Source organism: Artibeus jamaicensis, unplaced genomic scaffold (genome assembly GCF_021234435.1).
Source record: "Artibeus jamaicensis isolate MK-2021 breed Jamaican fruit bat unplaced genomic scaffold, CSHL_Jam_final contig_548, whole genome shotgun sequence".
NCBI lineage: Eukaryota > Metazoa > Chordata > Mammalia > Chiroptera > Phyllostomidae > Artibeus > Artibeus jamaicensis.
Window position 1 is genome coordinate 11,422,792 of NW_026521883.1, and position 23,520 is coordinate 11,446,311.

The following is a 23,520-nucleotide window of genomic DNA, read 5'->3' on the forward strand; positions in this document are numbered from 1 at the left end:
GGTTGACCATGACAAGCATATTGTAGGCTCCATGATAATTATGCTAGGGAAGTAGAGTAATTAGGTTAGTTTGATACTCAGGTAAGTCCCCAAAGTATGTAAGTGTAGTTTACTCTCCATATATTCCTGTTTAAGGAGTATATTGTGAATATTCCTATCCTATCTCTTCCTTCCAAGTTGTGGAAGGCAGTTATGTAAGCCTTGCTGGAGAAGGGCCTTTTGGGTCAGGCTTGAAGACTACTGGTATAATTGGCCTGGGAAACTAATTTTCTCTTTTAAACATTTCTAGGTGGCTTTTTCATCTTTAAATCTGTTGCTGCAAACACAAGCTCTTCTCTCTTCTATTAATTACTTGACAACCATAATTCCATCAGACAGCCAAAAGGTGGGTGATACCAAGGAAGTACAAATTGCAACTGAAAAGCAGCAAAAAAGTTCAACTGTACAGAAAGGTATGAAAAACAGTTTTTAAATTTTTTTCCTGTTAGTAAGAGTTTTAGAATTCTAGAGCTTAATGGGTAGTCTTAAGAGACTATCTAGTTTAGTCACTTACAGTTATTTTACTCACTTTTTTGCTTTTCTTCAAACTCTTATCATTTGAGGGTACCTGATATATAAACCATTTGTGGTTCACCTGATATATAAACTAAATATAATGAATTCTTTTGTTTTTAAAAATGTCTGTTTTTGGTCTTATATTGGTAGTGGTGGGAGATGACTTTAGGAGGGAAAAGGCCTGTATTTACACTGAGTTTTACACACCTTCTAGGTAGCTCCTGAAGGGCCTCCATAGAGGGTTAGCCTTCCTACATTATACAAGTAAGGAAATCAAAATCCAGAAACATGGGGCAGGGGTGTAGGGTTAGCATGTAATTGGCCTCAATTTTTTTCTCTTATTCTTTTTTTATTGTTGTTGTTCAAGTATAGTTGTCTCCATTTAAAAGCCTAGATTTTGGATCAGAGAGAACTCAGTTCAAATTCTGACTGCTACTTAAACTATGCGATCATAGGCACATTATTGAACTTCTCTGAGTTCCAGTGTCCTTACTTTGATTAAATCTTTTCCTTGTTTTAAATTATAAACATAACGTATATCACTATTAAAAATGAAAACTCTACAGAACATATAAAGCAAAAATCTATTTGAAATGTTCAAGAACTTGAGAATTTTAAAATTTTGTTTTTTGTTAAATTTATTGGGGCAATATTGGTTAATAAGATTATATAGGTTTCAAGTGTACAGTTCTATAATACAGCATCTTATATTGCATTGTGTGCCCACCACCCAAAGTCAGATATTCATCACCATATACTTGATTCCCTTTCCCTTTGATTACCCCCCACTCCCTTCCTCCTGGTAACCACCATACTGTTATCTGTGTCTATGAGTATTTGTTTGTTTTTCTTATTTGGTCATTTGTTACTTTCAGGTTTATATCCCACATATGAGTGAAATCTTATGGTTCTTTTTCTGACTTATTTTGGTTTTTAAAAACAGAATTGTGGTTCACTTAATATAGGGAAGACACCTTGATAGAATTTAGATCATTAGGAATTCACTGTGATACAATGTTTTGTTTTATTTGTAGTGATTGTATCCTGTAAAGATAGTGACATTATTGACTTCAGGCTGTTTGCCAAGTTGAATGCTTTCTGTGTGAATGTTTGTGAAGAGAAGAATAATATTGCTGAAATTAAGATTCAAGGTAAAGTTTTCACAGTATTAAAATTCGTTCAAAAGATAAGGGTTCTTTTTTTTTTAAAAAAAATGATTTATTTATTTAGAGAGAGAGAGAGGGGAAGGGAGGGAGAAAGAGAGGGAGAGAAACATCAGTGTGTGGTTGCCTCTTTGTGCCCTCTGCTAGGGACTTGGCTGGCAACCCAGGCACCTACCCTCAGTGGGAGTTGAACTAGTAACCCTTAGGTTTGCCAGCTTGCACTCAGTCCACTGAGCCACACCAGTGAGAGCTGGAAAAGTAGGGTTTTTGTCCTCATTCACTCCAAACTGGAACTGCATCCAGTAGTCTGAATTTAATTCATAGAACTCTTATAGCTTCCATGTAAATGACTGGATATAAGGTGTGAAGGATTTAATAAAATCCCAAGATAATCTGTTAGCACTAGAGGTAGTCTTTTTAGAGAGTTGAAATTTCAGTAATTATTTTTTAATGAGTGTACAGGTTCCATTGTATATAAAACTAAAAATATCTAATATTGCAACTTAGTTATCAATTGGGAATTCAAACATTATTGAATTTATAAATGTATCATCCCCTAAAATAAAATTATGCAATGGAAAGAAACATATTAAGATGTTTCTTTACTTTGTTAGATCTAAAGAAATTATAATAATAAATTTCTTTTCAGGACTTGATGCCTCTCTTTGTCTTCAGTCGAGAAAACAGTCTCTATTTGCTAGACTGGAAAACATTATTGTCATGGATGTTGATCCTAAGACAGTTCATAAAAAAGTAGGTGATAATAAATAATGAGTATTTTTAATGACAGTATATGAGATGTTATTTTAAAATATGTATTTTTAAAAGAACAATGAAAAATATATTGATAGAAAAATGTTTCTATAATGATTATAACTATAAATTCTTTTTAAATGGAATTTTATTTTGTTGTTTTCCTCTTGGACGAATACATACATTTAAGTCTCTGCTTTTCAGGCGGTGTCAATAATGGGAAATGAAGTATTTCGTTTTCACTTGGATTTGTATCCGAATGCTACTGAGGGAGATTTCTACACTGACATGTCCAAAGTTGATGGAGTGGTTTCACTCAATGTTGGCTGCATTCAGATTGTCTATCTTCATAAATTTCTCATGTCACTCCTGGTAAAATCAGTATTTATATGTTGACTTTTCAACTTAGGAGCAGTTAGGTCTGATAATTGTGATTGCACAGCTCGCAAACGCTGGATTTTAGGGTGTACATTGTTTTGATTGTAGATGTTATTTGTGCATTAATGTGGAGGTCAGAACCTCTCTTTAATAGTTAAATTCTGCATCATTTAATGATTTTTATCTGAAAGTGAAATTATTTTTGCTACAACATAATGAAACCAAATTGTTAAGTACAAAGACTATTAAAAATATTCTTTTTCTTTTCCTCAGCTGTATAACTATAGTTACAATAAGCCCTTCTCAAGTAGCTCATAAATATGGGTAGATAATTAGTAATTCCTTTCTAACTCTAGAAAAATAGCACTCAACTGAAAAAAATAGCACTGTTATCTACTGGAAAGAAAATTAGCACATAAATAAGGTGAAGATGGTGTTATTAATGCTGTGCATGTCCTCTGTTTGAATTTCTCCTTTTATACTTCATGTCCACAGAACTTCCTGAACAATTTCCAGACAGCCAAAGAGGCTCTGAGTGCTGCCACTGCCCAGGCTGCAGAAAAGGCTGCCACAAGTGTGAAAGATCTTGCCCAGAGGAGTTTTCGTGTTTCTATCAACATTGATTTGAAGGCACCAGTTATTGTCATCCCACAGTCTTCCATTTCCACCAATGCAGTAGTAGTAGATCTTGGGTTAATCAGAGTTCAGAATCATTTCAGTCTGGTGTCTGGTGAAGACTGCTTCAACCCCCCAGTAATTGATAGAATGGATGTGCAACTAACAAAGCTTAAGCTTTCTAGGTATACTCTTTTAGTAATTATGGATTTAAATATTATTTAATGTTTTCCATGAAATCTTATGACCATTGAAGTCCATACCCAACATATTTCTGTTGCACAGAACAGTTTTTTAAAATTAACTTTTTATTTTGAAAAACCTCAAACCTATAGAAATTGCAAAAATAGTATCATGAATGTACCCATTATTCTTCACCTAGATTCACCAATGGTTTCTATTTGTTCTAATTGTATGTGCACATTATTATCATTTATAACATTAAAAAATATTTTTTATTGTGTATAATGCACCTATAACATTACGTGAGTTTCAGGTGTGCAGTATGCTGACATGATGCAGTCCTTGTGATATATAGCAGTGATCCCCATAGGAATCTAGTGTACACATCCATCACCACACATAGTTACAAAGATGTTTTTCTTTTGATGAGAACTTTAAAGATCTGCTCTCTTAGAAACTTTCAAGTGTACAATACAGTGTTATTAACTGTAGTCACTATGCTGTGCATTATGTCCCCAGAACTTATTTATTTAATAACTAGAAGTTGAAATACTTGTTGCTAAACTACTTGAGAAGAGAAATCTTTAGCATGTGTTTCCTAGAACAAGGATATTTATCCCCTTACATAACCATAATGCAGATGCCACAAAAGTTCTGGAAATTTAACATGGATACAATACTGTTCTCTAATATATAGTCAATATTCAGTTTTTTTAACAGTTGTTCCAAGAATGTTCATTATAATAATTTTTCCCTTGATCGAGGATTACATGTGGCATTTAATTCTTCTACCAAGGGGGATTGGGTACTGATAGACACTTGTTTTGGAAGAGCTCTTCAGCTTTTCTTTGTTTTTCATGGTAATGACAGCTCTGAAGATTACAATCTAGTTATTTACAGAACAACTGTCAACTTTTATTTTGTCTGGTGATCTTTTCATGATTTAATTGACCATACACATTTTTGGGAGGAATACTGTGTAAATAATGATGTATTGATAGAGCTCATGCCAGAAGACACTTGCAAGTCTGAGTACATAATTCATTTTAAAATCATTTTCTATCCCATCCAAGGAGATTTAATTATTCTGAATAAAAAAGGGATGATTACATAGAAAGTTTGGAAAATAATCCTGGTAAAGAGCTTTATGAAACTCTTTAGGAAATGCTAACTTTGTCTTGCCATTTTTTTCTTTAATCTGTCCTAATGCACATAACACTTTTTTGAACAGTTGTATTTGATGATTTCCCCCCATATCTTCAACAATATGAATTTCTTTTTAAAATTTATTGTCACCTATCTTAAAAAAAAGTTTTCTTAATGGCTGATTATATAACATATATTTTAATCTGTCCTCACCAGTGCACTATAGATTAAGTTAATGATAGATTGAGTTTAGAAAACACTCAAACAGCATTGGTCCAAATTAGTGTTAGAGTAGCACCTTTTGACTTTGTGTTTTTTAATGATATGCTGTATTTCCTCCCTATGTTTATGCATACATATCAATTATATTTTTCATTAGGACGGTGATCCAGCCTGGCATTTCCCATCCTGATATTCAGTTGTTACACCCAATTAATTTGGAGTTTTCTGTAAATCGGAATCTAGCTGCATCTTGGTACTACAAGGTGCCTGTTATAGAAATTAAAGGACACCTTGAGTCAATGAATGTAAGTATGAGAGTTTAAAAAACATCTTTGTTACTGAAATTTTAGCCTCTGAAGACTTTCTCTGTATAAATCCAAATGAAATGTGAAATTTTTTACCGAATTATATCTAAATACCACTAAGATGATTACAACAATCAGGGAAGTGCCTGTTTGTTATATTTTAGATGGCCTTTTTATTTCACTCAGGTTGTTATTGTTTAAAAGTGGAGTTTGTGTGTTCTTTTAATTTATCACTTTAAAAGAAGTTATCAGATTACTATAGTCAATAACTTTCACTAAGAATCATGTAAGTAGATGAAACTGATACTGACTCATAAATCACATTGTTTATTTTTCTCCAGATACTTTCTTATCTTTCAAAATGCAAATTTTAACATAAAATAGTACTGAAATACTCAAGTGGGTAATGATAGATAATTTTTCAGTCGTTTTAAAGATTATTTTATCCTTAATATTCTGTTCTGTATTAAAATTGTTGCATTTAAAAATGAAGTATCTTTTTCTTTTAACTTAATATGTTATAGGTTAATCTAAATCAAGAAGATGTTAGTCTTTTATTTAGAATACTAGCAGAAAATCTTGGTGAGGCTCCTGGGGACTTGAATACAGTGAGACCAAGACTGCAAGAGACAGGTAAGAGGCTGGCAGTAGGTGGCATAATACATGTGTCTGTTTATTTTACAACTCAGTAGGGGAGACAGACAATAAAAATGAATTAAGCAAATGTATGTTTACACATTGTAATTTGTAGTAACAAGAAAGCAAATAAGATGATATTAAATACAACCATAGTTTGCTTTTTAGTTAAGCAAATAATTAATTTTATTTTCAGATTTCTAAGTTGTATGATGTAGGAGGGGGCCATAAAGAAGGGTTTTAAATCAATGGTTGATTCTTGGAATAATGATTAAATTTGCATTTATAGAAAAAAATTTTAAGTTGGCACTAGGCTATGGCAGCATACTTGTTCTGATTTTTAAACAAGGGTTAGTAGTAAAATATGTGTAAGAATTGAAATGGTTGATAAATTTCTGTTCAACAAAAACTAAAAAATTGTACTTAAATAAAAATGCAAAGAGTTTAAGTTATTAGTTACAGTGGTCCTTTTGACTTAAAGGCAGAATAACTACCAGATTTATTAAGCTGTTTTATATGTATGCATATACACATACACATATATAATTTTTATTTTTCAGACAAATGGTACCATCTTATATGTATGTATATATGTATATATGTGTATGTTTGTATATTTCTGCACTGTATTTTTTTTTATTATCCTCTCGCAAGGACCTGCTTATTGATTTTAGAAAGAGGGGAAGGGAGTAAGGGAGGGAGAAAGCGGGGAGAGAGACAGAGACAGACAGACAGGCATGGATGTAGGAGAGAAACATCGATCGGTTGCCTCTCGGATGCTCCCTGTCTGGGGACAGAACCTGCAACGTAGGCATGTGCCTGCATCAGAAATTGGACTTGTGACCTTTCAGTTTATGGGACAATGAGGCTCTCGCCAGCTGAGCCGTACTGGCCAGGGCCGCACTTGGCTTTTTAAAAAATTAGCAGTGTGTCTTAGTGTTTAAGTGTTTATTCTATATCTGTCCACTCTGTATCTATATACTATCTATAGGAGAACTGCTTCATCGTTTTTAGTGATGTTAATTCTGTTGAAGTATTATAATTTATTTAGGAAGTTCCCATTGGTGAACATTGTAGGTTGTTTTCAGTCTTTCACTCTTGTTGCACTGATTGTCTTTGGACATACACTTTTACAAGTGTGTGCATATGTGTTAAAGAAATGCAGGGACTGCTGGATTAAATACTTAAAATTTTTAATTTTAATTGAATCAATGATAATTTAGTTTACACATTTAATAAAATTAAATTTTGACAGATCTTGCCAGTTACCCCACATAGAGCTTGTACTACCTTTGCACTCCCACCAGACCGTTGTTGTGTGTGTGCCTTTTCTAACACAGTGCATTGTCAGATTTTGAAATTTTTGCCAGTTTGCTAAGTGATAAATGGTATCTCACATTATTTTTTTCATTTTAAAAAATCTTTTAAATCTGAACCTAACATAATGTCTTATGTAAGTTGCATATTAGTTACAATAAAAAGCAAAAGAAAAATACCCAGTGCTAGGTATAAAACTCTTTTTTTCACTGTATGTGTGGTAATACATGTAATAAAGCACACAGGTCTTAAGTGTACCGTTCAGTAAATTTCTACACGTGGCTTCACCAGTATGATCATAATGATTAAGATATAGAACGTTTTCAGTGTAGGGCCCAGAAGGCCTCCCTGTGCCCCTTCCCAGTCAAAACCGAATGCCCTCCCTGCCTCCCAATCCACCCAGAATCAACTGCCTTCTAATTTGTAGTGCCATATTTAGGTTAGTTTTGTCTCTTTTTGAATTTCTTATAAATGGAATCATACAGAATTTACTCTGTTTTTTTCCTTCCTTCATTCAACATTTTGTGTATGAGAAGGATCCATGTTGTTTGCAGCAGCAGTTTGCCCTTTTTATTCCTGTACTGTATTCATTACACAAATGGATCAAAATTTCATGAATAAAGTTGCCATGAGTGTTATTATAAATTTTATTTGAAATAGATAAATACTGTTTTTATTTGGATGTATAGCTAGGGGTAGAATTACTGGGTCATATGTTAGCATATGTTTAGCTTCAGTGATTTATTCCAGATTATACCAAACAGATTTTCAAATCATCATACCAGTTTACTTTCCTATGGGCAATAAGAGTATGAGAATTCCAGTTGTTTCACATCCTCACCAGTTTATTTGATATTGTCAGTCCTTTAAAATTTAGCCATCCTGATGATATACAGTGATATTTCTATGGGTTTTATGTGTTCCCTAATTACTAATGAAATTGAAAACCTTTTCATATGCTATTTGCCATTTGGATATCTTCTTTTGTGATATTACTATTCAAGTCTGTTAACCATTATGTTTAATAATATGCTTGTCTTTTTTCTGATTATTATATAAGAACTTTTTTTAATGTATAAGAACTTTTTATTCGTTCTGGAATCAAGTTCAGTGGTTATATGTGTTATATGTATATGTACAGAAATATCTTCTATGGTTTGCCTTTTCACTCTTTTAATGAGTCTTCTCAAAAATCATCAGTGCTTTTTATTTTCTATTTAAGAAATCATTTCTTATGTTTAGAACAGTACTTGGCATAAGGTGGTAATTAAGAAATCTTGGCCTATGCATTGCTTTCGCAAAGGTAATAACTGTAGTAGGTAATAACAGGGTTATTGGGTTTCTGGTATAATTTACACTGGGCAAGGTAATGAATCTGTAGGAACCTCAATTTGGTCATCTGTGAAATAAGGACAATAAAGTTTTTATCTCAAAAGTTTGTTATAAGAATTAAATGAGATAATCCATATGTAGTCCATACTACAGTGTCTAGCACAGAGGTAAGCACTTAGCAAGTGATAGCTGTTTTTAGTATTGTGTATTATAGTTTAGAGAACATTTTTATTGCATTTTAAAGTGTGCAAATTTCAAGACATAGTATTTGTATAGCTTTACTTTTGCTTCTCGGTATGGGTAAGGGGCTCTAACTGCACCGACTCTGTTTCTTTTCTATCCTTAAGTCTTGTTAGGCTCCTCATGATTTATCCATGTAAAACTCCATTCTGTTTGTGAAACCTATCAGGATGTTCTCTCTGGTTTTCCACAACTTCTTTTCTTATTCCTGGAATGTCTCCTGTGTGTGAGCAGGTCTGCTTGAGCGATACTCCCCTATTAGACTTTTCACAACCTCCCATAACAATGGCATGCCTAGTTCTTTGCCTTCTGTGCACTTTTATATTAACATTTGTTGACTAAATGTGACTAGGTGTAGCTTGCTTATTTTGTTTGTTTGTATGTTAAAGTATATGTCTCTTTTACCAAGCCACGAGGTTTCTAAGGGTTGGAGTTGTATATTACTAAATGATTTGTGGATTTTCAGTGGCTGCACCAGGTCCAGAGTACTTGTGTAAGTCCTCAGTGAGTATTTGTGGAAAAAAACGTGTGAATGGAAGTGACTAAATGTCTTTTAAATACTTTCAGGTGAATATAAAGAGCCACTTGAAATCTCTACATCACAACAAGATGTATGTATTTCACATACATCAGTTAGATCTGTAGACATCATTAATGTGCTGCTGAATTTTGAAATTAAAGAGGTATGTAATTTGCGTCTGCCTTTATAGAGTAAATAAATAATGGATTTTAGAGTTATCTCTACTAAAATAAACTTGTAGATTATTGATATGAATGAAAAAATTTGACAGCCTATTTATAATTTATATGTAGCAGTAATGTTTCAAAATTTGAGAGTTTATTTAAGATGAGTTATATTTGAGGAATATAGTATTTCATAGTGAAAATGGTAACAGGCTCTGTAATATGCTTGTTAAATGATTTTAGGATAGATGGAGTGTGGCTTGCTTTGGATTTCATATAGGCAAGTCAGGGAAGGGAAAAAATGACAGAAAAATCCTGTGCAAATTTTAGAAATCCTTACTCGAATAAAACATGGTATGTCTACATTTTAGAAATATTTCATTACCACTTGTGTTTTTCATCTGCAGATTATTTTTTTTACTTTTTATCAGTATTTTTTATTGCATTTTTTCCATTACCATTTAATCCCCTTATACCTCCCTCCCCCTGCAGTCACCACACTGGTGTCCATGTGCATAGTCCTTTTTCCTCCTCGCTTGATTCCTCTGCCCCTTAAATTCCTCCACTTCAGTAGCTGTCATACTGCTCTATGAAGCTGTCTGTTTTCCTTGTTAGTTCAGTTTGTTCATTAGATTCCACATATAAGTGAAATCATATGGTATTTGTCCTTTTCTGACTGGCTTATTTCACTTAGCATAATGTTATCCATGTCCATCCATGCTGTCATAAAGAATAAAATTTTCTTCTTTTTATGGCCAGCTAGTATTCTATTGTGTATATGTCCCATAGTTTTATTCACTCATCTACTGATGGACACGTGAGTTGATTCCATATCTTGGTGATTGTAAATAACACTGCAGGGAACATAGGGGTGCTTATGTTCTTTTGAATAAGTATTTTGGGTTACTTCGGATACACCAGCATTCCCAGAATCACTGGGTCAAAAGGTAGTTTCATTTTTAATTTTTGAGGTATCTCCATACTGCTTGCTATAGTGCTTACACCAGTCTGCATTTCCACCAACAGTGCAAAAGTGTTCCCCTCTCTTTACATCCTCACCAGCACTTGCTTGATTAATTGATGATAGTCTTTCTGATAGGTGTGAGGTTATACCTCATTGTGGTTTTAATTTACATTTCTCTGATGATTAGTGACTTTGGCCATTCTTTCATATGTCTTTTGGTCATCTGTATGTCCTCTTTGGAGAAATGTCTATTTGGGTCCTTTGCCATTTTTTAAATTGGATTGTTTGGTTTTCTTGGTGTGTTGAGTTTTATAGGTTCTTTATAAATTTGGGTATTAACCCCTTGTCAGATGTATTGATTGGCAAATGTGTCCTCCCATTCTGTGGGTTGTCTTTTTATTTTATTGGTGGTTCATCTGCAGATTCTTGAGGGAAGATTAAATGTATTTTCCTCTTCTGTATTCACATATTTAAGAAATATTCATTGCATGTGCTTAGTGCTAAGGACACAGAGGCAAAAGGCACAGACTCTGAATGCAAACAAGAAAACAACAATTAAAATTTGTGTTAGTGCTTTTATTAAAGTTTGTGTGCCCAGTCAAACTTGTGGCAGCGACAGTGGGGAGGGGGTATCTCAGCAATCTGGCAGGGTCAGGGAGTATTTGCTGGAGAGAGTGGCATTTTGAGCTGAATTTTTAGGATACAGTCTCAGAAATGGGGATCAGGAAGGGATTAGGACAGGGCAGAAAGAAAGAAAAACAGGCATAAAGCTGTGAATGTGTGAGATGGCATAGTGGATTCAGGTACCTGCAAGAACTTCCTCCCTTCATCATTAAATAGTTGTACAGAGGTTTTGTTCTTTCTTTGAGTTCAAAGTAATAACCTTTTAAACAACCTACTTTTTTTGTATGAAATACATGTTTTGAAACTTTGTTTTAAAACCTTTGCTTTTTTTCTAATTAATATTTATAAAGATTTTTAAGCTTTGATAATTGAAACATTGATAGATGAATCAATCATTTTGTTTGCAAATGGGCTTTATTAACATATATACATAGAAAAATCTAAGTCTTTTTAATGATCATTTTTAATACATATTATTACAATTCCCTTTTTTTAGGGCAGTGATTGAGGTAGGGGGAAGCAATTTACACTCTCCCTCATGCTGATAGTTGGCATTGTCTGAAGACATTTTTTTTTGTCACTGCCTGGGGAGATGGAGAGCCACTGGCTACCAGTGGGTAGTGACCAGCAATGCCACCAAACACCCTGCAGTGCACAGGACTGCTCCCCACCACAAAGCTTAGAATGTCAGCAGTGCCAAGATTGAAAAACCTTGCCTTAGGTGTTGTATAAAAATTGACCGTTTACCCACACACTTGCAGATGGAAGCCCATCCATCAGAGTAGGACTACTTCTGGGAATTAGGAAGAAATACTTTTTTTTAACTTTACCTTGAAAACCAGCAGCTTTAAAAATCTGAACAAGTAAATGTGCCTTCCAAAGTAAATAGCACTAGGCAATTTCTAGGCACAAGGGGAAGTAAATGTCTTTATATCGTATAATATTTTGGGTTATATCACTATGGATGGTTATTAAATTGTTGAGTTATTTTCACTGTATATTAAGGAAATAGTTTGTGGTGATACTGGTGCTTTTTTCTAGGTTGTGATTACTTTGATGAAGAAAGCAGAAAAGAAAGGAAGGCCTTTACATGAACTAAATGTCCTCCAGCTTGGAGTGGAAGCTAGAGTTAAAACCTATGACCTCACAGCTAAAGCTTATCTAAAAAAAATTAGTATGCAATGCTTTGAGTTTAGTGGTAAGTATGAAGTACAAAGTCTTTGTAAATTTTCCTTGTGATAGGCAAATAGCCTCAACCTTTTAATCAATATTAGCATACTTATTAGTGTCAGCATAACTATTTAGTTTATGTTTATTACATTAATACAAGGGTGTTTGATATTTAAAATTTTATAATCTATAAGTTACTTATCATAAATAAGATTATATCTAAATGTGTATATTTAGCATGAAGTAGAATACTGTCTAAAAGAAAAATGAAACATTTATCTTCATTGTCTATACATAATACTTAAGTACTTGTAAAAGGCAGCATTTCATTATAACTATGCTCTGAGAACTGACACATTAGGACATCAGAAACCAGTACAATACGATATAGAGCCCAGGGTCCCTTTTTGAAGAGGTGAGTTAATTTACTAGGAGATAGGTTTTTGTTTGTTTGTTTGTTTATTTTTAAGATTATATCAAAGTTTTTAATGATATCATACGGGGTAAGCAAAAGTAGGTTTACAGTCTTATGGAAAAAGACATGCAGGTTATGATTATTATAATAGCTTTATTACTCACAACTGTAAACCTGCTTTTGCCCACCCCTGTATATGTATAAAAGTTAAATAATGCACAAGTATATGGAAAACTTACCATTGCTGTGTAGTCTCATTCCTTACATCAAATTAAATAGTAAGTTATTCTTTAGTGAATATCCTTGACCTTTCAAATTCACTTTCTAAGTAGGATCAAGCCAACTTTTAAACTTGCTATGGGTGTTTAAAGTTTATAGGAACTCTATGGGGTAACTTGAAGTAAAGCAGTTTATATTGAGAATAATCCCTAGTTTATGTATTTTATAGTTTTGTTCTTTAATATATTCTGATTTGTTCAAATATGTAATACTAGTAGTACCAAATGTCATAACAATTTTAATTGTTTAAAACATTGATGGGGGATGCTGGTAGGGGTTGGAGGGATTGAGCAAATCAGAAAAAAAAGAAAAAAACTCATGGCCAAGGACAACAGTGTGGTGATTGCATGGGAGGAAGTGGAAGGGGCTATAGTGGGGTAAATGGTGACGAACAGAGACCTGACTTGCAGTGGTAAATACACAGTACAGTGTACGGATGATGTGTTGTGGAATTGTGCACCTGAAACCTATATAATATTGTTAACCAGTGTCACTTCCAAGTACATTCCATAAAAAGAAAAAAAAGACCTAATGAATTTACCCCCTCTTCTTTTCTTCTAGACTCCAAAGGAGAACCTCTTTACATTATTAACTCTTCTAATATAACTGGTGAACCCCTTCTGAAGATGTTATTGACAAAGGTACCTAGTTTCATTTCTAGGATTTTTTAATATGTGAAATTATACAATTCCTCCACAATTAATATTTCAATTTTCTCCCTTAAATTTTTTAAATTCTAAAACTGGGTGATTATAGTGAATTATGCAAGCATCTAACAATCCTGGATAATCTCAATAACCTTCTGAGTTAACCTTTTGGTTCTGAATAAGTGAGAGCATATAAAGTTCCATTGTCATTCAAAGCAAAGTATTTAATCTGGATATACTAACATTTTTGTGTACCTGTTGCCTTTGAATTTTTGCTTCATAGAGTGTGAGAAATGCATATGTGTGCAATTTTTGCATGTTATTCTTTGCCTTCAAAAATATGTTTATAGTATTGAAAATTAAAGATTATATATAATTTTTAGTGTTTGCAACCCTGTGGTTTAATCCCCTCCTGTTTGTAGGCAGACAGTGATGGACCGGAATTTAAAACCATTCACGACAATACCAAACAGAGACTGAAGGTAAATCTTTTCTAATTCACTATATATTAAAGAGTGAATTAGCTTTATAGTCATCTTTAGTTGTGAGATTATAAATTCTAAAAGTAAAATAAGGGTGGCAATAATAATAGCTCTAACCTTATAGATAAGAGAAATGAGTATAGAGTTGAAATAAAATTCTCAATAAGAGTTGATTTGATTTTCTACAAAAGATTATTTGTTTCTAAGATATGAATTAATGATTACTTGTTCAGTACACAAATAATACACTTTTTAAGGGAATTTTGTTCACTATGGTTATTTGGTAGGAGTGTGAAACATTTTAATTATATATTGATTTTAGGATTAGAATAAATTTAAGGACAAGGCTAACAGCATGGCTCAGTATAGGCATTGTTCACAGTCCACTTAGTGTTGATGGTTTATCTTGGAAACCATATGTAATGTGATTGACCTAAGTAAGGCCTGCTAATACTCCCTGTATTTTTAGTTAAAACCCAGCAAGTTCTGTTGAGGTTAGAATTACTGGAAGGATTGACATTGCAATAGTGAGTTCTTTTTTTTAAGGCCCTTAATTGAATGATTCTTCTGCTACATGTGTATTTTGAAGCATAACATAAAAATGTTACCATATCTGAAATCTTCCTCTCTGATTGCTTATTATCTTAGGTTTCATTTTCATCCTTAGACTTAGTACTTCATTTGGAAGCTTTATTGTCCCTCATGGGTTTCTTATCATCTGCTGTTCCATCCTCTGAACCACCTGAGAAGGAACCTGAGCTGAAACCACTTGTGGGAGAGTCCAGAAATATCATCGCCAAAGCCGGTACCAACTTTTGAGTCACGTCTGATAATTTCTGTCTGAATTTTAGTAATCATATAATGTGTACTTTCAAGCTAAGGTAAATATTGAGCACCTTGACGTCGCAGCACCTCTGACAGATTAGGTTAGTTTCAAAAGAAAGCACACTTTACCCCTTTGGCATTATACGGTATTTAGGGAGGGATTTTATTTTTCCAAGATTTTACTTATTTATGTATTTTTAGAGAGAAGGGAAGGAGGGAAAAGGAGAGGAGAGAAACATTGATTGGTTGCTTCTCACATGTTCCCCGAGCAGGGACCGGGCCTGCATCCCATCAGGTGCCCTGACCTGGAGTAGAACCAGCAACCTTTCACTTTGAGGGACACTGCTCAACCAACTGAGCCACACTGGTCAAGGCCAGGGAAGGATTTTAAACACATGTTTAATATTAATCATGTACTTATATGTTATTTCACTTTTACATAAATTTGTTTATATATTTGCACTGATGTCTGCAGCCTTCACACCATGAAAATGAGAAAGGAAGAAATTAAAATATTAATATAATCATGCAACCTAGGTGCCCATCAGTAAATGAATGGATCAAAAAATTGTGGTACATATACACAATGGAATTCTATGCAGCAGAGAGAAAGAAGGAGCTCCTACCCTTTGCAACAACATGGATGGAACTGGAAAGCATTATGCTAAGTGAAATAGGCCAGGTGTTGAAAGACAAATACCATATGATCTCACCTTTAACAGGAAGCTAAACAACAAAACCAACAAGCAAGCAGAATAAAAACAAAGACACTGAAATAGAGAACAAGGGGACAGTGACCAGAGGGGAGAGGGAAGGGAATTTAAGGGGGGAAAAAGGGGGAGGGATTTGGAGGAACAAATAGGAAGGACACAGGGACGAGAACTAAGGGGGATGGAAATGGGAGGGAGGTGGGGAGCATGGGGGGGGGGGCTGGGATGGGAGAAATAGACAAAAAAACTGTACTTGAAAAATAACTAAATAAAATTTTTAAAAAATCATGCTTAGTAACAAAGGTCCATTTCAGTCAGTCAGGTGAACCTGCCGGGTGCTCAACAATTCTAGGTGCTGTTGCAAGACACACAAAAAAATCAATCCAAAGAGACAGTCTTCCAGTTATGCTATATAGTTGGTTTTATAAATCTTTGTTTAAAGATTTTATTTATTTATCTTTAGAGGGGAAGGGAAGGAGAGGGAGAGAAATATCAGTGTATGGTTGCCTCTAGTGCATCCCCCACTGGGAACTGGCCTGCAACCCAGGCACGTGCCCTGACTGGGAATTGAACCCTGATCAGAGCTTATAGTTGGTTTTTAAGGTTTGATTATCCTATGTTAACTCCTAAGGGGAAAAAATCCCATTATTATCTTGGTGGTTAAGGATTGGTGTCCTCATGCTTTTCCATTCTATAGGAAAAGGTCTGTTTCCCTCAAGCAAGACAAAGATCTAGGAAAATATATGCTGAATTTATCAGTCAAGACCTGCACTACTGCAGGTTAAGGGGATCTATTTGATTGTGACTCTTAATACACATACAAATGCACAAACATTACAAAAAAATTTTTTTAAACTTCAGCTCTTTATATTTATTCCTCATAGAATTTATTTTAGAATTTTTTATGGAGAAATAGGGTGCATTCTAGATAAATTGATTGTATCATTAATAACGTATGTGTCATAATTAATTAAATGTATTTTATTAACTATTAGTATTTTAGTGTTTCATGGAATATTTTATCTAATATACGATATGAAAAGGAATGCAAAGTAAAAATTTAGCTTCAGTACCATCTAGAAATTGAATATAGAAAATTTTTTTCCCAGAAGAAAAGTTATGCTAAAGTTTTCATCTAGCAAATCATACTTTTAAGGTGCTATTCAAGGCTGCCTTTATTCTTAATTTGGAGGGGAACATGCCAGTTTTTTTCTGACGGATATTTGAAAATTGATTCAGAATCTGTATTGATTATATATAAACTTCCATCCAAGTACTAACCAGGTCCGACCCTGCTTAGCTTCTGAGATTAGATGAGATTGGGCGTGTTCAGGGTGATATGGCCGTAGACTGATTATGTATAATCTTAATGAGGTCCTTTTGGTTGTTCATAGGTCCTGATATACTTTTATTTTAGTGAATTTGAGATGATTTTGTATCTTATATTATCTTTGCACTTTGCTAATCACAAGGTTCCTGTTACTTTTCAGTGTCCAGTAGTACTTCTCAAGATGATGTATTTGAATTAAAGATCACAGCTGAATTAAATTCATTTAATGTCTTGGTCTGTGATCAGAAGTGTAACATTGCAGATATTAGAATACACGGTAAGCAGCAATTCCTTGGTGCATGTATTTCTGTTTTCCTACCTCGACCTCTAGGAAGAATGAGCTTGTGCATGGTAGATTTTTCATGAATCGTCTTTTGGTTTAATTACATTGAAGACTCTTGCAGACTTTTCAGAGTTGTACTTTGGAATGTTAGAAGTAAATTTGTTATGATTCATGGCTGTTATGAGATAGTCCCATGTATGTAAAAAAATTTCAGAATAAGTTTAAGGCTTAACCTCTTTTGTTCTGTTTGCATTTTCAGAATAATAGAACTTTAAACTGTGAAATGTATAACATGATAATATCTCACTGGGTAAAGAAAATGTCATTATCCTTATTGTCATATTTTGTGTTTATATGGCACAAATATTTAATTTTGTAACTTTTTACCCACCACCAGCTTGATATGAGGATGAGTGCATATATTTCCATGGGTTCTGGACCCAGTTGCCAAGGGCCAGTTTTGGCTCTAATAGTGGCTGACCTTGAGCAAATTAATTAACCTTTCTGTGCCTGAGTTCCCTTTTCTGTAAAATGGAGATAGCTATGATAATAATTTATGGGGTTGTTGTGAAGATTAAGTTTACACATTTACACATATTAGAAAATTGCCTGGTACTTAGCAAGCATTTTTTAGAACGGTTAAAAATCAGTTTCATTAAACAAATACTATATTATCTGTTATATAGTTGGTATGGTAATAGTTTGGGCTTATCACTGGGTCTCAGCTGCAGGCATCTCTCTGTACTGAGGAGCTTTTTTAGAAATCATTGTGCCTTTAGAAATTATATGAGTGACAAAAATGCTTTTGGAGAGAAATTTTAGAAGATTGCATTTCAGATATAGTTTATTATGGAAAGAATAAGACTTATTCATCAAATTACATTTATTATATTATAATTTATTATTAGAGCAGTAGTGTTCATAATGTAATATTTATGAAATAGCTGTTTAATGAACATTATGTTTGTACCTGAATGACCACTTCTAATCTTGCCAGTGCATAGGATATTTGTATTTGGTGATCTGTAATTAATTTTCCTTGGAAATTTTTGTAAATTTTCACAGTTTTTATTTATGAGATATCCATAACACTTAAAGATACTATAATCTTACTTAGGTATCTCAATACTTAAAGATACTTAAAATAGAAGTTGATACTTTTAATATGTATTATAATGATTTTTATTCATTCTGTATCTTGGCAGTATAGTCTGAACTTAAGTATCATCAAATTGGTTTACTTGGATTGGGTGAAAAGTTTGTAAATGTTTCTTACAGGAATGGATGCCTCTGTTTCTGTAAAGCCAAAGGAGACTGACATGTTTGCCAGACTTCAGGATATCATTGTTACAAATGTGGATTTGCTATCCATTCACAAAAAGGTAATTAAAAACAGGTGTCTATATTGAAATTTATTTTTGTCCTTTGGGCTTCAGGGGCCTTTATTTGTTCAGTATATACTTATTGTCTGTCATGTGTCAGGTACTTTTTTAGGGATTGGACATGAATATGGTTATAGTCTGCTTTCATTCACATTGTAGATTAGGTGATTTGTAGAAGTTATATCTGACTGATTAAGTGCGTGATCTCTCCATTGATAAAACAGATTTTATAGAGACAGAAAAAGTTATTGTCAAGTAATAATGTTTTTAAAAATAGTTTGTTGAAAGTTGATTTTAAGTGGCACTTCATCATATATCACAGATTCTGTAATAAAGACATCTTTATATTACAGTGATACTGCTATTTTGATGTAATAACCAGTTAATTTAACACTTTCAGGCTGTCTCTATTTTGGGAGATGAAGTCTTCAGGTTCCAAATGACTCTTTATCCAGGTGCCACAGAAGGGCCGTCCTATGCTGATATGTCTAAAGTAGATGGCAAACTGAGTCTCAAAGTGGGTTGTATTCAAGTTGTTTATGTTCATAAATTCTTTATGTCTCTTTTGGTAAGTTCATTTTTAATATATTTATTTCTTATTGAGACCCCAAATATCTTTGCCTATATATCTGAACCTAGATAGTCAAAATTTTTACTCATAGAGTTGTATGTAAACACTCAGATGCTGAACAGAATATTATAGTTAAGGAAATCCTTTACATGATGGATAAACAAATGAATATTTGTTATCATTGTTTTGCACATACAAACTATTGTGCTTAAACATTTTCATAGTTAAATATTTTAAAATACTTTTTAAAAAATGTAGGGCTTTTCATTGTTGTTTGTTTTATGGAATACCCTTAAAGGTATTGAGTTAAAAGAATTTTTAAGGAACTCATCAGGCAATTTGAAGGACTGATATTGGAACTTACAGCTTGTGCTTATATTTGTGATCATCAAGGCCAGAATTTTAAAAAAATTTAATTGTTTGTTTCTGTGTAACTATGATGGGCTAAAATATGTCTATGCCTGTTAGCAGGGCTAAAATTTAAAGCTTACAAGTCATTGATTTCTACCTAAACTATCATGCTTTATTTTTAGGAAAGTAATTTATTTTGAATGAGGGGAGTTTAAGTTGCTTTGTATTATTAATGGATGAGTATCATGAATCTTACTTTTAAGAATGATTTTTTTCTTCATTGGGAAAAATCTTTTTTCAGATTGTTTTTAAAGTTCTTATGTTTTTAATGTTATTATTGCTGAATTCTTGGTTAAAGCTCCCACAAACAGAAATAATTAATAAAATAACTTTTTTCAGATTAAAAAAAACTGCTTTTATTTGAAATTGAGATGAAATGCATCTTACCCTAAATAAAGAAATTTTGACTCTTTTAATGATAGCAAGATTATAGACATTGAAGCATCCTTTGCCTGAGTATATATACTTTGAAAAATCTTTACAAATAAGGAGATTATGTATTTCAGAAATATGTATATATATTGTGTATTCAGAAATGTGTATTTCAGAAATAAGGTGGCAGAACTGTAGTTTCTAATAATAACTTTATCCCAGTGACTTAGAGGTATATATTTGAACTTAATTTGGAAACAGTAAAGTGCTCTTCTTCATCTCTTTATTTAAATTTGAATTTTAAATAATCAACATTCGTGATTAAAAAGGAGATTTAAAAAAAATTATTACCAGAACTTGTCATAAGAACCAAATAATTCTGAAATACATAAAATGAAAGTTAAAGGACTCTTCCTTCCTAGAAGTAATTATTGTTAATATCTCAGAGTGTATCTTTCTAGATTTTACTCTTTCCATAAACAAAATCATAGATAACATCTCTTTTATATTACCTTTTATTTAGTTTTTCTTTTTAAAGTAAATAATTTTTAAAGTTTTAACTTTTTAAAATAAATTCTGTTTTGGGGGAACTCTAAATATTAAGTCTCTTCCAACAGAACTTCCTCAACAACTTCCAAACTGCCAAAGAAGCTTTGAGCGCAGCCACAGTACAGGCTGCAGAAAGAGCTGCCTCCGGCATGAAGGACTTGGCTCAGAAGAGTTTCCGTCTTTTGATGGATATCAATTTGAAAGCACCAGTTATTATCATTCCTCAGTCTTCAGTGTCACCTAATGCTGTTATAGCAGATCTGGGTTTAATCAAAGTTGAGAACAAATTTAGCTTAGTTCCTATGGAACGCTGTTCTCTTCCCCCAGTCATTGACAAAATGAACATCCAGCTCACTCAGTTGAAACTCTCCAGGTATAAATATCATCCATTTGTGTGTTACTTAGTATAAATAGAATTTTCATAAACTCTTTCTAGGGATAAAGTTCTCTGCTGATTTGTGGTTGTCATTCCTTATTTTTTCTAAATATGAAATCTTGACTATTGGTGTTTTGTCAGTGGTTAGTGGCAGCATACCTCATAGTATCTGCATTTTATCTTATTTAATTATAATGTGTTTTTTCCATCATATAAAAATTTTCTATTACAAAATTAGTTTATTCAGTAATACTTCATTTAGATTTTTTATTTATATTTTTACTTTGCACATAACTATTTTCTATAGATGGGAGAAAACTTAAAATACAATAAAATTTAAGATTTATTTTTCATTTCTAAACCTAGTCACATTTGGGAATTCTCAGTGAGGTATATAAAGGATTATTGAATACAAATGGGAAAGTGTTGGATCTGTTAAATGACAAGAGCACTTATTTGGTGTGCAAATAGTTGTTATCAGGCAAGCTAGAAATGAATGTTGCCATATTTTTGCTTAACTTCTGGGTTTGGTGAATTTTTCCCTTTAAGTTTGGAGAAGTACCAATACCGTAAAACTAAAGGCTAATAGGCTACCACTTTCTTTGTCCTCCATTTTTAGAAGTATGTCATATCTATTTTTAACATTGCAGTATTTGCTGTTGTGAAATAGCCCTTGTGAAAGACCGTAATAGTGCCATAATCCTTCTCGGTGAGATTTGTGTCTTTGAAGCAAGTGTAGGTTCTGGTTTCGATAGCTCTGCATGTAAACTTTATCTACTCCAATAGAAGCCATTAGTGTTCAGGAAAACTGTATGTGGAAGCTTAAATAGTATGATAGTCTTCATTTTAAACTATAAAGTTCAAAAATATAAAATAAATTCTTATCTATTTTTCAGAACCATCTTGCAGGCTGGCTTACCACAATATGACATTGAACTTTTAAAACCAGTCAACATGCTTTTGTCTGTACAGCGAAATTTAGCAGCAACATGGTATTTGCAAATTCCAGGGATGGAGATAAAAGGAAAACTAAAACCTATGCAGGTAAGTATATGTATAAAAATATGTAAGAATTGCTCGATGGGCTTTTGTCATTGGTCATAGTGCAGTTCTGGTGTACATCAGAAGTGATGATACCTTAAAAGGGAATACTTTAACTGCAAATGAATTCATCCAGTTTTCTACACTTTCCTTTACTTCATTTTAGTCAAACATTTATTTGGTAAAGCCAGCAAGAGGTGTGAGATAAAACCTATTGAAGTCTACTGAAAATATTATTAGTAATTTTGGAAAATAAAGTTTTAAGGCAATTAAATTATGAGTATAATGTGATTGGTATTTAAATACTACATTCACAGCACCTCGGTAGTATTTTTAATTTATAAAAGCACTCTTTTAATTAGAATAGTGGACATTTTAAATATGTGAATGCTGTTTATTTGATAGGCATGTAAATACAGCAATATTTTTTAAAGTGCACTTGGGAGATTATGTGGAGACTCACAGGGAAGGATGATACGGGTTGAAGATGGTCATGGAAGTGTCGGAATCTTACGATTCTTGTGTGCCTGTGTATGAAATTGTTGAGGCCAAACAGTAGGGGATAGGGTACTGGAGAGCGTGATGGAACAAAGGGTGTGGAAAACAAATATTTAGTCTGTTAGTGATTTTTAATACCTGTGATTAGTTCTAAGTTAAATAGAAAAGATCAAAGGAGCTGAGTTCTACTGGGGAAGAACTTAAAATTGAATTTTGTTGTAGGAATGTCCCTGTGTATAGCATGAGCAAATACATTATATGAGGAACAGTGTCTGTTCAGGGTATTCATAGAGAATCCTCTATTCCAGAGTATGGGATAACTCTTAATTTCTCTCTTACTGTTAAGATATTAGCTCTCAGGGTTAATTTTTGTTCCATTTTTTTTCTTTCAAAGATTAAAAGCAAAAGTTAAATTTAAATATCTTATCAGTAGGAGAATGTGGGTCAAATTCTGGTCTATTCATACAATGGACATTATAAAGTAAAGTGAAGTAGCTAGAACTGTACAAAGTAAAATAGGTATATCTTAAATGTAATAATGAAAAAAATGAGTTGCAAAATGTTAGTGCCCTTCTATACCACTCCAGATTTTACAACAATAAGCCAAGGGACAATACTCTATATTGTTGGTAAATGTAAGAAAGTATTCATGGAAAGAACAGTTCTCTAGTTCAGAATAGTATCTTTCTTTGAGATGGAAAGGAGAAGGGAACTGGGTCTCAGAGAAGTAAACACAGGGCTTCAATCACATCCATAATGGGGAAAAGAGATCTGAAGCAAATACAGCAATTTGTTGAGGCCCAACTTAGCTAGATGATAGGTACAGTGGGGGGATTATAGTGTTCTCTGTGCTTTTCCTTTATGCTTTCTATATTTCAAAAGAAAACAAGAAAAAAGTATCATCCACCAGTTTAACATCAGAGGGTGATTATCACTCGAACTAAAAGGATTCCCATTAAACAAAGAATACAGCCATAGAGGGTGTGGTTTCCATTGCCTAATTTGACAGAGATGCAGGCCTCTTTAAACAACCTCTCATTGGTCAGAATGTTCTTGGGTCTA

At 33.2% G+C, this 23,520-nt stretch overlaps 1 protein-coding gene across 1 annotated transcript in view; it reads left to right on the forward strand.

The window, feature by feature from the left end:
• The window catches only part of VPS13C (vacuolar protein sorting 13 homolog C), a 176,367-nt gene that overhangs the window by 82,091 nt on the left and 70,756 nt on the right, over positions 1-23,520 (forward strand). Inside the window, exons 29-45 of the mRNA XM_037151046.2 lie at positions 290-452; positions 1,590-1,706; positions 2,368-2,471; positions 2,676-2,843; positions 3,345-3,649; positions 5,173-5,320; positions 5,845-5,953; positions 9,413-9,528; positions 12,159-12,315; positions 13,543-13,622; positions 14,051-14,110; positions 14,759-14,915; positions 17,136-17,252; positions 18,537-18,640; positions 19,041-19,208; positions 20,612-20,916; positions 21,816-21,963. Of these exons, the coding sequence (XP_037006941.2) occupies positions 290-452; positions 1,590-1,706; positions 2,368-2,471; positions 2,676-2,843; positions 3,345-3,649; positions 5,173-5,320; positions 5,845-5,953; positions 9,413-9,528; positions 12,159-12,315; positions 13,543-13,622; positions 14,051-14,110; positions 14,759-14,915; positions 17,136-17,252; positions 18,537-18,640; positions 19,041-19,208; positions 20,612-20,916; positions 21,816-21,963 (2,526 nt within the window). The remainder of the gene's footprint in view (positions 1-289; positions 453-1,589; positions 1,707-2,367; positions 2,472-2,675; positions 2,844-3,344; positions 3,650-5,172; positions 5,321-5,844; positions 5,954-9,412; positions 9,529-12,158; positions 12,316-13,542; positions 13,623-14,050; positions 14,111-14,758; positions 14,916-17,135; positions 17,253-18,536; positions 18,641-19,040; positions 19,209-20,611; positions 20,917-21,815; positions 21,964-23,520) is intronic.